This window comes from Phalacrocorax carbo, chromosome 7, assembly GCF_963921805.1.
Source record: "Phalacrocorax carbo chromosome 7, bPhaCar2.1, whole genome shotgun sequence".
Classification (NCBI taxonomy): Eukaryota; Metazoa; Chordata; class Aves; order Suliformes; family Phalacrocoracidae; genus Phalacrocorax; species Phalacrocorax carbo.
The window spans coordinates 23,504,619-23,518,986 of NC_087519.1; the positions used below are offsets into that span (position 1 = coordinate 23,504,619).

The 14,368-nt window shown below is 56.6% G+C and overlaps 1 protein-coding gene across 2 annotated transcripts; it reads left to right on the forward strand.

The window, feature by feature from the left end:
* The first annotated feature begins 51 nt into the window (after positions 1-51).
* Positions 52-13,007, forward strand: GRAMD2A (GRAM domain containing 2A). Of its 2 annotated transcripts, XM_064456900.1 has the most exons (13): positions 52-155; positions 789-1,122; positions 3,731-3,858; positions 4,609-4,666; positions 6,207-6,279; positions 6,361-6,464; positions 7,235-7,333; positions 8,280-8,351; positions 9,430-9,492; positions 10,797-10,953; positions 11,287-11,386; positions 11,496-11,603; positions 11,909-13,007. In XM_064456900.1, exons 3-13 carry the CDS (start codon positions 3,755-3,757, stop codon positions 11,910-11,912), a joined length of 942 nt encoding a protein of 313 aa, XP_064312970.1. In that variant the 5' UTR covers positions 52-155; positions 789-1,122; positions 3,731-3,754; the 3' UTR covers positions 11,913-13,007. The 2 variants fall into 2 exon arrangements, with proteins under 2 accessions (XP_064312970.1, XP_064312971.1); XM_064456901.1 differs by lacking the exon at positions 11,909-13,007 and having other exon boundaries at positions 11,496-11,607.
* The last annotated feature ends 1,361 nt before the right edge of the window (positions 13,008-14,368 follow it).

The window sequence follows — 14,368 nt, forward strand, 5'->3', positions numbered from 1 at the left end:
GGGGGAGATGAGGACGGCGGCCGGGAAGATGTCAGCGACCAATGGAATTACGCTGCGGGGGCGTGGCGTGGCGGCGGGCAGCCAATGGGCGGGCGACGGTGCGGCCGCGAGGAGGTCGGGCGCACGGGGCAGCACAACGCGGGGCCGCCGCTGAGGTAGGGGCGGCGGGGTCTGGGGGGTCCCGGGTGGCGGCTGGGAGCCACGGGGCGCCCCTCTGTTGCTGCCGGTGAGCCCGGTGCCACCCCTTGGCCTGCCCCCGGCAGGCCGCCGGCGCTATCGCGCTCTGAGGGGAGCGCGGAAACACCGCCGCCCGCCGCTCCCGGCACTGAGGGGACGGACCGCGGTGGGAGGAGGGAGGGGGGAGTCCCGGCACTGCCCGGCCCCAGAGCCGCCGGTCCGGCCTGCGAGAGGCTCCCAGCCCGGGCGGAGGCTGCCCCGGCCACTCCTCGCCGCCGCCCCCGGCGTGGCTCGGTGCCGGGCGGCGGCCGAGCTCTCCCGGCCCATGGCTGCCCCACCGGGGGCCGGCAAGAGAGCAAGGCCGGGCTCTTTCCGGGGCGTCGGGCTCTTAGACTGGCACGTAGTAAAAACGAGTATCGCGGGTGTTGGGAGTGATGTCGGGACCTGCTGGGAGCCTTGGCTCTCACCCCGGGTGTCGGGACCGGGGGGCGGGTGGTCCCGGGGCGCGCGGAGGGAGGGAGGGCAGGGGGCCGCCCGAGGCGTCGGGACTCGGGGGGACATAGCGGGCTCCTTCTCTCCCTCCTCCGCTGACCTCCTGCCTCTCCTGACAGCGCCGCTCGGCAGCGGCCGATCCCCTCCAGCATCCTCGGCGGTGGCTCCGCTCCAGCAGCCAACACACGGGATTGAAATGACCTTGAAAGCCGAGAACAAGGGCAGCTCGCCGGATCCTGCCCGGGCTCGCTCGGGCCGAGGCAGCCTGGCCGCAAGAGCCTCCCTCCAGCTCTGATTGTTTTTTGTTTTTTTTTTTGGGGGGGGGAAGCGAAATCCGTGGCTCGCTCTCTCCTGCCTCCACCGTACAGTTTCCCCTCGTTTGTGCTGGCAGCAGGAAAGGGATCCAGCAAAAATCAAACGCTGTTGGAGGGGCTTGCGCCGGACCATTTCCAGGTCAGATCCCAGCACTGTGCAAGGGAAGGGAGATGCTGATCCACGGGGAGGGAGAAGTGCCAGGCTTTGCCTGGCAAAGCTGCAGCCCTGGAGAGGAGCTGGGGGCCTCAGGGAGCCTGCATGGGCAGAGGTGGGGTGTCAGCCTTGGTACGGCGTGCAGGGGCTTGGCAGGTTGCCGGCAACGTTTTCCCTTTGCTGGGGACTCCCGTGCCCGTGCACTCTGCCCCATCTTGGGGGCTCTGCGCTCCAACTGTACTTGCTCCGTCTGTAGTTTGGGACAGCTGAGGGACGTCTAGTTTACGATGGCAGGTTTTCTGCCAGAGCAGCTTCCTGCTAAAAAACCAAAATCCTTGAGGAGGGTGGGAGGGTGACAGCGTGATCTGCTAGAAAGTATTTTTCTCCCTGTGCTGGTGCTGGAAGCCGCTCTTGGCAGGGAGACCTCCCCATTGGCTGTGCCTGGAGCCCAGACTTATCCTTTGCTCCCAGACCCTGCATCTTCATCCTTGCCACACCTGGGAGCCGGGACAGAACAAGATCTGGAGAGGGGGGATGCGGCAGCTGCTGTGATGTATCCACTGGGTCTGAGGTTGCTCCTCACATCCTCCAGACCCTCCCTAGAGCAGCCTGGTGCCAGTGTTTTGTCCTGGGACTGTCTGACCTGGATTGTCCCCAGTGGTGGCTGTAAGAGGGAGAAAGAAACGGGACAGGACTGTGCAGCACTTCCAAGTGCTCTCCAGCCTCTGTCCCTTCTCATTTTAGGGTATTTCTGTGTGTTTGGTGACCTCGGAGGGGTTTCTCAATGCCCTTGCCTCAGGCAGGGGGTGCCTCTCCCTGTCCCCCCCACAGTGCCCTTTGGCATCAGCTAGTTAGGGCGAAATCCGCTTGCCCAGATTAAGTGGAACAACTGCTTGGGGATTTTAAGGGATGACGTGGGGGAAGGCAGAGCAGGCTGAGCTCTGGAGAGAGAGGCTCTGTAGCAGGTCAGAGCCCTTTTTTTCCAGCACAGGGGCAGGGGCGGATGAAGGCTTGGGTGCCTCCATGATATGAGTTTCAGCTTTAGGGCAGTGTGGCACCACCTGGCCGAGGGTGTTTGTAGTGTGGGGCTGCCTATCCTGAAGGCACGGGGAGTCCAAGGAATCAGGCAGGGAAAAAGCCTTTTGGTGTGATGCCAAGGGATGCTATTTTGGTGCTTCTTGTTGGTAGAGTCTCCTTTTCATTCCAGACACATCCTTTGACCTGAGCTTCTAAAAAAACCCACAACCCCAGTGTGTTCATCCTGTTCCTGCAGTGCTGTGGCTTCAGGGCCATGCCGGCAGCTCGTTTGCTTTGCAAATGCTGGCTGTGGGGATCCAGGAGCTGGTTCCCAGCCTGGTCCTATCTGCACGGCAGTGGCGACTTTGGTTTTTCTGCAGCCCTGTGTGAGTGCTGCATCGTGAGGGAGCATCCCCCGTGCCTCCAGCCAGGATTCAGTCCAGCTCCATCACATTGGGATAGCGTTTCGGTCAGGCCCTTGAGGCTGTGGGAACACAGGGGCTCATGTGGCTTCAACTCTCAGGCCATTTGGGTGATGGGTGTCAGGGTGCAGCATCCCCGTCCGGGCTCTCCCCGAGTCTGTGGGGGATTATTCAGATGAGTTTCCCTTCAGATGAGGCCCTCGGAGTGGGAGCAGGGTGTGTAGGGAAGCACAGGGCAGCAAAAGAGCCTCTATCTTAATTTAGGAAGCAGTTTGGGATGGCTTCTTTACCTGGCCTCTGCCGCACCACCACAGCATCATCCCTGTGGGCACCGGGATGCACTCCAGCTCCATGCTTGTCCTGCCCACTGGTGCTAATCCTGCCTGCTGCCATCCTGCCTGTCCCCTGCCTGCTCTGGCATCACCCCCCGCCTGTTGAGCGGATCTCTTTTCCCTTGAATAATTTCCTCACCATAGGTCTGGTGGCTGTTTGCCGGCTCTGCCGTGCTGCCAGAGCCCATGGATCACTGCTCTGGCATCAGTCCCCTGGGTTCGCTCTCTGCTTTGGCTCTCAGTGTCAGAAGCGCCACAGCACGGCAATCTCTGGTTGTACTCTGCTGAGGGCGGAAGTGTCACCTTTCTGGCTTGCCAGGTGATAACCTTCCCTGGGCTGCACGGGGAGTGTGTTTACTTTACCTGTTGTGGCTGATAAGTGCCTCTGATAAAACTTATGATAGTAAATAACGGGCTTTAATGAGAGGAGAGCAATTAAAGGAGGGAAGTGGTGCCTTCAGTGCAGGTTCTGCTCTGGGAAGATGGTGTTTTGCCAGCTTGGAGGAGCAGACCCTGGCTCTCTCTGGCTGAAATCTCCATCTCTTGAGGAGAAGAGGCTCTGCTTTGGAGGGTGTTATCTGAGGCAGTGGGGAGGGATCTGCTGCTCCTTGGCCACTCAGTTGCGGGTGCCGGGGATTTTGTGGCAAGAAATGCCCTTTTTTTTTTTTTCCTCCACGTGACTTGAGAAATTGCAGAAATGTTCTGGCTGTCCTTGAGTGGCAATGATATGAACGTCTCTCTATGGATGGGGATTGAGTGGAATGGATTTACAGCTCTGAAACGCATCTCTCCCCTCTCTCCCTTCCCCATGGGGGCTAACAGGCTTCTCCTTGCCACGCCAAACCAATGCATGAAAAAGCAGCTCCCCTGAAGAGCCCTGAGCCCATGCATGGCCGTGAGAAATTGGAGGCATCGCAAAAGGAGAAGAGTTTGGATTCCCTTGACAGCAGGTGAGGGGCAGTGTCACCGCAGGGTTCTAGGGTCTGTGGTTGAATATTTGCTCTTTTTCCTCCTGTTTCCACCTCCGGCAGCATCCCCGCTGCCTCCAAGCGCCCAAATGCAGCCTGCCAGCTGGGAGTGGACATAGGGGTCCCCTCTGTCTTCACCCTCAAATATTGGGTCTAAAGAAACAGGGAAGGGAGAGGGGTTTGGGGAGGGGGACTGGTATTCCTGCTGCTGAGGTTGTTTGGAGGATTTCACTGTCTCTGTGGTTTCTCCCTTCATCTGCCTGTGTGATGGATGCGGATGGATGCCCTCATGAACGACCAAAGCCGAGTCCATCCTCCTGCCTGGGCACGTTCCCAAATTCCCATTTGTAATTTCCCTGGGGAAACTTTGACCCAGCCGAAGCTGCCCATTGCCAGCTCCTAACCTGCCACAGGCTGCTGCCGGGGGCAGCTCGGGGCTCCTTCCCCCGGTGCTGGGGTGTGTTTTGGTTATGGGCACCCTGGTGCTGGTGCCTCCACTGGCTTGCTGTCAGCCCAATGCCCAACAGAGATCAGCCTTCTCCTGCAGCCATAATTTAACCTCAGCAACACCCGATGCTACGTTAAATCACAGAGACATCCAAAACGTGGCTTCCTGGGGTCTCTTTGGTCCTCTACATCTTGCCATGTCTCTTCTTGCAGCACATGTTTTAGGGAGTGGGCAAGAGACCTGGGGTGCTTCACTTACCTGATGATTATTAATTTTCTTTCCAGCCTCCACCTGAATGAAGCCCTGAAGGATGAAGACATCAAGAAATGCCACCGGGAAGTGGTAAGTCTTTGGCTTCGTGGTCAAACGGGCTGGTTCATTGTAGCCTAACGCCAGCCTTTTGCCACAGAGGAGCTCACATGGGGTCTCAAATGTGGGCAGTGGGAGCCGGAGGCCAAGGCATAGTGGCTCCTGGTGTAGAACAGAGGCTCCTGCCTGCATTTTCAGGGGCGCCAATGATGGTTTTCTGTGGCCCGTGATCTGCCTTGCAAACACTTTCAGGGTTTTCTATCCAGAGCAAAGGAGAAGGAGGAAATCTTGACTGTAAGCAACTTGGTTTCCATCCATTTGAACCTTTTTTGATTGTTCAAATCATGCCCAAAGTAGAGCTTTTTGGTCCATCTACAAAACAAGAGATCCTCTAGAAGAGGAAGGGGTGGAGGGACAAGGTGTTTTGCCTTTCCCCATGAAAAAGATGGAGGAGAAAAACATTTTGCTGATTATTTGGAGGCATCTGGGAGGGTTACTAGATGTCAACAGGTTTGTGCTGGGACCACGGGATGTTTCTTGACCTGTTGGTCAAGACAGCCTGCGGGTGGCTCAGAGGTGATGCCACAGTACCTACCGTGTCCCCCTGTATCCCCGTGCGTCCCCTGAAACACTCCCACCAGCACCTGCTACCATCCTGGCATCTCTCCAGGGGATTTCTAAGGCAACCCCAGGTGATGCAGAGCCTTGATCCTCTTATGGCCAAGCTCATCCGGCAACAAGGTGTGCGGAGCAAAGGTGACCTTGTCACCGCAGTCAGCAGGGCTGTGCCTGTGGTGCTGCTTACAAACCAGCCTTGCTGCCCTGGGGCCTTTTGAGCTGTGCTGGATCTCTCCGCATCCTGGCAAAGCATCTCATTGCTTGGATTTTGGGTTGGAGCTGTCACTCCCGCAGGGACAGCAGTGTCCCTGGGGAGCACCCTGAGGTCTGGGGCACTGCCTCCTCCAGCACAGGGGGCACAAATCCGCCTGCTCTGCCTTACAGGACTTGCAGAGTGGATTTAATGCAAAGCATTGAACTGCTTTGGATCCTTTAACTTACATTCAGAATTATTTAAGGGTGAACCTGCCAAGCCTCTTGCCACAGCTGCTGGCAGGCTTTGAAGAGGCACCGGGAATATAAATAGCTGGATAGTGCGGCGTGATGGGCTCAAAGCAAGTGCTGTCACTGTGCCCCGGATAAGGGAAGAGCTTGAGGAGAAGGAGAGAAACTGCTGGGTAAAATAAATTGCCTGCGGATGCACCTGGGGGAGAACTGGCTCCTCGCAGATGCTCAGATGCCCCTTAGATATCCCCTTAGATATTAGGGGAAATGTTTATTTGGGAGGATGGCACAGCATTTGCTGGGTGCCGGATCATCCGACCCTCCTCTACCCCTTTGGCTCCACTGTCCCCAGGCCAGTGGGACCCTGCTGCGCTGGTCCCGGGTGCGAGGAGAGGGAGATTTTTTTTTTTTGCAGGAGGGTGTTCTGTTGTTTTTTGTTGTGGTTTTTTTTTTCCCCTGGGTCTCCTTATCAGCAAGGTCACTGTATAACTTTGCTCCGCTTCTTTTTCAGGCAGCTAGCAAGTACAACTCCCAGTACCACAAGCTGTTCAAGGACATCCCAACGGAGGAGAGCGTGCTGAAAGGTGGGTGACATGGCGAGGGATGGGCACAGGGGTGGCAGGATCCAGCCCACGGTCTGCCATGCACCTCTCTCTGCCTCGCAGTTTGTTCCTGCGCCCTCCAGAGAGACATACTCATCCAGGGAAGGCTTTACATCTCCCCCAACTGGCTCTGCTTCTACGCAAACCTTTTTGGGAAGGACATCAAGGTAATGTGGGGGCCAGCCCACCTCGGTCATGTAGGGCTTGTAGCCCAGGCTATGCTGCAACCCACTTACCTGCTGCTGTACCCAAATACCACCAAGATCACTGTCAACCTCCGATGCAGAGGGGAGTGCGGCCATGTCTCCTGTGGGATCTGCCTGGGGAAACCAAATATTAATTTGGTTTAAAATTCCCTGATGCAAAAGCTCCTACAAGCTGCAACGGCGTTTGAAGAAAGATCAAAGGTTTTGGTGGGGAGGTTTGAGTCTCTCTTGGATTTTCTTTTGATTTACAATCTGATGTTTCCCTGTTAGTCTTGTGGATGACAGGGATCTTGGGGAAGGATGACTTCCTTTAAAACTGGGCTGAAGAACTGAATTATTAATATCAGCTGCTTTTAACAAATATCTGATGGAAGCACGGGGTTTCAGTGAAGTTATCCTGCCATAAATTACGTCCTGCCTTCTTTTTAACCCTCCCCGGGCTTGCAGGGGGGCTCTCATGATGGGTCTTAGGGAGACTTGCTCTACGATGCTTTCCCCTTGTTCTCTGTGTTTTAATCAAGTAGAAACCACCTCCAAGCCGTGATTAATGCAGGGGAATGCTGTGACCTTTAATAAAACCCAAGCTGTCTTTGGGAAATGCCGAATCCCTGCATCACCACTCTGCTTGGGGCATAATTATGATGTGTGTTAAATCCCTGCCGTGTGAAAGAAACTCCCCAGGCACGTGCTGTGCCTGTCCCTGCCCATCCTCGTGTCTTTTTGCCCTCCAGGTTGTGATCCCAGTGGTCTCCGTACAGCTGATAAAAAAGCACAAGACGGCTCGGCTGCTGCCCAACGGCTTGGCCATCACCACCAATGCCAGCAGAAAGGTAACACTGGCGCTTCAAGCATTGGTACCTGGCCTCACTACAGCTGGGGGATGCCCTGGTCTGAGCCAGCTGTGATTTGAAAGCAGGGCATGAAATAATTCCTGTCCTCGCCTGAAAACACGGCTGGTTGGGAAGCTAGTACTGCTCTCTGTGCTGGCAGCCATCCAGGACAAACACAATGGCTTTGCATTTGTTTCTAAATTTCACTTTTTTCTGGGTGAAGCAAAGCCCAAGTGAAACTTGGCCAAGCCTGACAAATCCCTGCCAGGCTCATATAAAACCTTTAAACTCCCTAAATGCAAGCAGGGGAAGGGTTTGGGCCAGTGTTCAACCCAAGCTGGTGGAAAACTTGGTTAAGGGGATGAATTTCCAGCTTTTAAATCACGTTGGGTGTTTTTGGCTGCAGTGAGCTGACATAGTCCTGCTCAGTGCATCTGAGTCTTTGCCTGCCTGGGTGCTGCTCATGGCAGCACATGTTGCCTGTCCACTCCCAGAGAGGGGGTTATTCCTGCGGGATTTTAGCAGGGGATGTGACAAGGCAGGATTTGGGCATTCCAGGCGATCTGGTTGTAAGGCTATTCTGCATATTGCATGAGCTCTGCGTCAGGCAAGGTGAGCACTGCCCTGTGTCCCCTTCTGCTGATCCATGGGGACATTTTTGGTTAGTCCCGGCCTGGTTTGCTACTGCATCCCTCTGGGCTGAGTGCAGGAGACCCCATGAGGACAGCAGCCTAGGGAAACCAGCCCCAGAAAAGTTTGCTCCAGGTTTTAGCAGGTTGCAAAAATAGCAGCAGGGAAACTCTGCAGGGAGATGCCTGCAGGGGATGCAGCTCCTGAAGGAGGGGAGATTCAAGGGCAGGACGTCTCTGCCTGTCCCCTGCCTGTGGAAAATTGGACTCAGGATCAGGGAAAATCTTTCCTGGCAGCTTCTCTCCTTCTCTTGCAGTACATCTTTGTGTCCCTCATCTCCCGTGACAGCGTCTACGATGTCCTGAGGCGAGTCTGCACGCACCTGCAGGTACCCTCTACCCCCTGTCTGATGGAGTTTTGATAGCCACAAGCTCTCTTTGTGCTGCATCTTGGGAGCAAAGCTCTTCGCTATTGCCACAAAGGCTTTGGACTGCTCCCAAAGCCCTCCCTGGTGCCCTGCTGCCTCTTCTCGGCATCCTTGCTCCGCAGCAGGGTCAGGAGCGTGCTGAGAATGGCAGCATTTCATGACGCTGCTGCATCCCCACTGTCCTCTCCACGCGATGCAAGGGCTGTCTTGCCGTCCCTGTTTCATAGCTCAGAATGACAGTGGCTGTTTCTTGGCATGCTCCTGAGCATCCTGGTGGGGCAGAGCCCATCCCCAGGTATCGGGTAGGCATCCTGTCCCCGAGAGCCACTGGTGGCCTTTTCTGGGTCACGGATTATGGAGGCAGAGCCCAGAGTTTCTGTTCTCTCCCAGGGCGTGTATATAAATTATTTATAATCTGGTAGTAATACTAGTTCTGCCACTCTGCACATCGCTGCCTTTCCCCCAGATCTAAAGTTGAAGGGAAGGAAAAATGGTACAAAGAGAAAATAAATGCGAATTAAGCCTAAAGGGGGAAGAAATCCATCAGCCCTTGAGCTGTAGAGGAGAGTTATGGGGACCTCCTCTTCTCCCTGCCTTTGAAGCACGTGGGAAGCGGTGCCAGAGCCCATCCCTGCCTGGAAGGGTGGCTGCTGGTGTGCCGGGGTGGTGATTTGGTTGTCTCAGCCCTGTTGCCAAACCGGGGAATTTACTCTTTGATATGTGCCTGGTTCTGCCCAGATATTCCCCTTTTTTCCCCCTGATGGTTTATCCCCTCCACCAGGAGCCAAGACTGGTGCAGGAGCCCTTGCAGGAGCTGGCGGCTCACCCACGGCCCTGTAGGGTTTTCGGCAGCAGGAAGCAGCAATGCAGTGCCCTGTCCCCTGCTTTTCTTCATCCCCAAAATCCCCGCGCTTGCAAATTTTAGGCAGCTGCTTTTCATAGACCCACCAGAAATGTCAAAATTCAATTGTCTGGCTCATGTTGAAGCAGGGAGAGGTGGTGCCCCAGCTAGTAATGCCTGTTTCTTTCTCCCCTCCAGGTTTCGAGTAAGAAGAGCTTGAGTTTGAAGGAGCTGACAGAGGAGCCTGATGCTGTGTCACTGGTGAGGGTCAGGGCAGCTCTGGGAGAGGGAAGAAGCCCCAGGAACTCGTGCTGTGGGCAGGAGAGCATCTGCCTGGCCCCCTTGGTGCGTTTAAAGCGTTCCTGGCATGCTGAGGTTCGGCTGGCAGCCTCTTGCAGGGTGCAGAGTCAGTCCTCTCCCCTTGGTCCGGAGAAAGGTTGCATGAGGATGCAGCTGTCACCTTCGTAGCTCATCCACTGGGATCCTCATACCCCAGTTTGGCTGTGTGAAGAAGACAATTTGGACAGCCTGTGGCTGAGCGCAAGCCGATGACTGGTCTTGGGAGTCTGTTTATGGATTGAAAAACTTCAGAGCGATGTGCAAAATGCTGCCGCTCCACTCCCACTGGCTGGTGCTGTTTGAAGCTGTGAACATGGATAACAGGCTGGAAAAGTGGTTGAATTATCCAAAAACCCATAGGATTAGTGGGATGGCTTTTAGCCAGGAGGCTGGAGAGGGAAAAGGCTGCTGAACCGCAGTGTGAGCAAGGCAGCATGAGGGACCGTGTCCTGCTGCCTTTGGAGCCTGGCAGGGCTCAGCTCTGCCCACAGTGACTGCGTCCCCAGCCAGTGGAATGTCCCCTCCATGAAATGTGGATGGCCTGTCCCTGTCTCCGCTCGGTCACACAGCTGTTAGTGTTGCAGCTGTGCCAGGCTGTCCGGGGATGCTGAGCAGGGTGTCCTCCATGAGCTGGTGGCCCTGTGCATCAGGCTTGGTGCAGGAGGTGACAAATGGGGTGTCTCCAGTGGGCTGGTGGCAATCTGGGGGTTAAAGGTGCTTTTTCAAGGGGTGAATCAGGAGTGATCCAGGCTGGAAGCATCTCCCAGTGCTTCTGAGGGATGCAGCCCTTCAGCAGCTCCAGCTTTGGGGACTTTCCAAGAGGGGAACCTCTCTCTGTGCTGGCTGCCGCTCTGCTCGATTTGGTGCCTGTCTGGGGTGCACTGGGTCTGGGATGCTGAGCCATGGGGCAGGCGAGACGCTCTTGGAGGATGACAGGTGACTGCCCTGAGCTTCAAACCAAGGGGTGAAGGAGGCAGCAATTGGTATTTGGGGCAGGTGTGGGGTGTGTGTGCAGGTCCCTTCTACAGCAGTAGGAGCCCGTGTCCCCACGGGGCCATTGCAGAGGACCAGCTTCCCCCTTAGGATGATGTTTTGGATGTGCTGGTGTTTGACGGAGATGCCGTAAGGTTCAAGTCCAAATCTGGCCCCACCACGTCCTCGGTGCTGCTGGTTTCATGGGAAAAACTGCTGCTTGCAGCACGACTCACCCATGGCCCTTCCCACAGGAGGTGATCGTCCCTGAGGGCAAGTGGAGGAAGGTGTCACCCACTTCGCTGTCACTGTCACTGCCTGACGCCAACTACCAGTGCATCCACCGGACCTCCATTAGCAGCCTGAGTGCCAAGGAGAGCTCCTTCACCTCCGAGGAGCCCCTGGTTTCGGGTGAGGGTTGCGTCCAACCTTGGGGCGCAGGTTTGTGCCCTGCCCCACGCACGGTGCTGGGCATAAACCTCCATAAATACATGTTCATTCATCCTCCGCTCTTGTGGAGGGTGTTTCTGCCTTGCAGACAAGCAGGGTTGAGGCTGGGAGTCAGTGATGAAGTCTTGGGGATGGGGTGGGGTCTCCTGCCTGCGGGTTCTGAGCCCTTAGAGTGCGCCTGTAATGCCCATGCCGGCAGTGTTAGCCCATGGAGAAGGAACATTTGATGCTTGAAGGCTCCTGGTTGCTAGAGGAGCATGAGCATCTGCCCAGCTGACTTGGCTTGCATTTTAGAAAGTGCAATAAACACCGAGGAGGAGCTGGAGGTGGAGCAGAACTGCGTGGCAGAGCTGAGACCTTCTGACTACCAGCTCCTGAAGATCTTCATTGTGCTGTAAGTGTGCTGAGGGCAGCCGTGGCGTGGGGAGGGCGGGGGGCTATGCCAGGAACATCTTTCTCAACCACTGGCGTCTGAGTGCTTGTGCTTGTTCCTCTCCTCCCAGCATCTGCCTCCTCGTCGTGTCCTCCTCGTACCTAGCGTTCCGCATCTTCCGTCTGGAGCAGCAGCTCTGCTCTCTGAACCGGGACTACCTCTCCCGTGGGCACAGGAGGTGAGGGACCCTCGGGGACCCTTTGGGGCAGGTGGGTCACGCTGTGAGTGGAGGACCCAGGGGATGCGGTGCAAAGAGCAACGTACGCCTGGTGGTAGGAAGCACCAGGGCATCTTGATGGAGCTGGGCTGCGTCCTGGGGCTAATGCAAGCACAGGCATCAGCAAGGGGTGGACAAGAGTGGCTTCCCTTGGGTTGGGGACATCTGGGGGTCTCCCTCCTCGTGCCCATGGGGATTGGGCACTGGGCTGGGGTACAGTGCCTCCGCAGCTGCTCGCCCCCTCTTACCCCACTCTCTGCTTGCAGGTGACCGTTACCTCCAGCGCTGGCTGAGGACAGATGCTGAGACAGTGGCACCCTGCGTATGGATCCCAGTGCTGCGTCCTGGCTGCAGCTATTGCACGTGGCCGGGCTTTTCCTTGGCCAGTAACATGGGACCAAGTATCTTCTCTTTTCCTACTGGCACCCACTCTCGGTGGGACCACCCGGCCAGCTTGCAGCCACTGGTGCCAACTCCCTGTCCCACTGGAAACCCGTTTTCTCCCCGGGACGCTGCTGTGCCATAGCACCAGATGATGGCTCGGGGCTGCTGAGTGGTTGGACCTCCCCTTAGAACTTGCTGCTATATGATTGCTGGTTTTTATTCCAGACTTGGGCTTTTCTTGTTAAAAGATGACCTTAGGCTCACTGGGAATCCCTAAAAATTGTGGATGAGTTGCTGCTGCCTCTCTGGGTGAAGCCCAGGCAGCGGCTCTGGGCTGAATCCACCTGTTCATCCCCCTCTTGGCTCCCCCAGGGCTGTGGCCAGAGGAATGGCCCCAGCCCTGGGGGTTTGCAGGGATGGGCCACCAGCCATGTGGGGCATCTCTATCCCAGCACCCAAGGGTGGGGATACAATCCAGGGTCCCCCAGCTCTGCTGGGCTCCGTACTGGCCTCCAGCCCCTCCTTCTGGAGCACTGGGGGCATCTTGGGGGGTGGTATAGTGGTGTGTATGTCCCTGCAAAGCACTTTAGGGTCCTCCCAGACCAGGTGTCCTCGCCGGGTCTGCACCTGGAAATGGTGCTGGACCAGGGCTTTGTTAGCCCCACTCGCCTCGTTAAGATGTCCTGAAAGGAGCCCACAGCTGGCACTGGTGAACGTCCCAGATCATGGGTGTGTGCCCTGGTTTGTGTTAATGTCGTCACTGTGTGGAGCCGAGTGCCGCAGGATTTATCCTGCAGCCTCCTCCAGGAGCATGCTGGGGCGGCAGGTGATACCTGTGTGATGTATTTTGGTTTTCTTTCCTATTTTTTGGGAACTACAAGTGCTGATGGGGCCAAATCCCCATGCCCTGGGGAAGAGCTCGCTGCTCACTGTGGGCTCAGAATGGCTTTTAAATGAAAATAAAACCAGGATTTTCTAGCATGCCCCTGTCTGCTGCCAGGCTGTGAGCCCCAAAATGGGGTACCCCAGAATCTGGGCTGTCCCCATGCCCCTTCACTGGCCCTGTCCTCAGGATGTGGATTATATGGGGACAGCCTGTCCTCATGAGGGCTTGGGGATGGGTGGTACTGCCACCTTCTGCCTTTGGGATGGTGCTGGTGGACCTGGGGCTGTGTGGCCCCCGATGTCACACCCCACAGGGCGGCAGGACAGGAGAGATGCTGCGCGGGCTGGTGCTGGTGGGTGCTCAGCATCATTTCTCTAGCACTGGGAGGGCCATGCCGGGGTGGGGGATACCAGGCTGGGGGTGTAGCCCTGCTTGGGGCAGGGGGAGCAGGGATGGCTTTCGGGGGATACCCAGGGACAGGGATGCTCTGGGTGTACAGGATGGGGAGGTTTCTTCACTAGATGGCAGCAGAGACCGTGGGATGTGACGCCCAAGCGGGGGCTACCCTGGGGCCAGTGGATGCCTGGGAAGGGTGTTGAGCTGCGGCCCCATTCTGCTGGGGTGGACAGGGTGAGCCGCTCTCCTCCTCCTCCTCCCTGAGCATCTGCAACCCAAATCGCGCCCTCTAGCCAGCCTGGCCCACGCAGCAAAATACATGAAAATTGGTGAAATGCATGAAAACGGCCCAACTTGAAAGGCACAGCAGAGGTGATGTTGGCTAGGTGGGGACTGTGGTGGTGTCACCGCATTTTTTGGGGACATTTAGCACCCTGGGGTGCTGGAGTGGGTTGGCTGGAGTTCGCCATATTTCTGGCCAAACTGTCAAAGCTGCTTCTTCAAAGCCTTGGTGTTACTGGGCTGTCAGAGCCTTTGAGTTTTGTGGGTGACCCCAAGGGTGAAAAGCACTGTCCAGCAGCTGCCCCAACTCTGCTGGGACTTGCCCAGCTTGGTTTGCTGGTGCAGCTGCTGAAATGGGTTTGGGGTTGTTTTTTCTAAAAACAAGCTGGTGCTCAGTGGGTTCAACCTCAAAGTGGGGTTTACGCCCCCCCCCCCCCCCCCCCCCCCCCAATATTAGGTTTACAGGTTTAAGACTGGGAGGGGTTTTTTGATCTTGTGTGCCAAGCCTAGTGTTTTTTGGGGTGCTTTGCAGCACCCAATATAAAGCAGGTGTGTGGGGCACCTTGTCCCTATGCTGAGCCCGAGCCAGTGGTGACAGCCACCTTGGCTCCTCGCAGGGCTCTTTGGTTAAAGCCAACAGTGGGACAACCTGTGGGTGCAGTCAACTGATGTGGAGGAGGTTTGGAGGAGCCCAGGGCAAGCCCCCAGTGTGGTTTTGGCAGGGGCATCCCTGCTGCTGGGAGCTGGTTGCAAGGCTCCAGTTTTGTTTTCCAGTTGG

Excerpts from the sequence above, each read along its gene's own strand:
- GRAMD2A (XM_064456900.1), top strand. The coding sequence starts at position 3,755 with ATGCATGAAAAAGCAGCTCCCCTGAAGAGCCCTGAGCCCATGCATGGC. Across the intron at positions 9,493-10,796 it reads AGCCTGATGCTGTGTCACTG|GAGGTGATCGTCCCTGAGGG; the intron begins GTGAGGGTCAGG and ends CCCTTCCCACAG. Across the intron at positions 11,387-11,495 it reads CTGAAGATCTTCATTGTGCT|CATCTGCCTCCTCGTCGTGT; the intron begins GTAAGTGTGCTG and ends CTCTCCTCCCAG.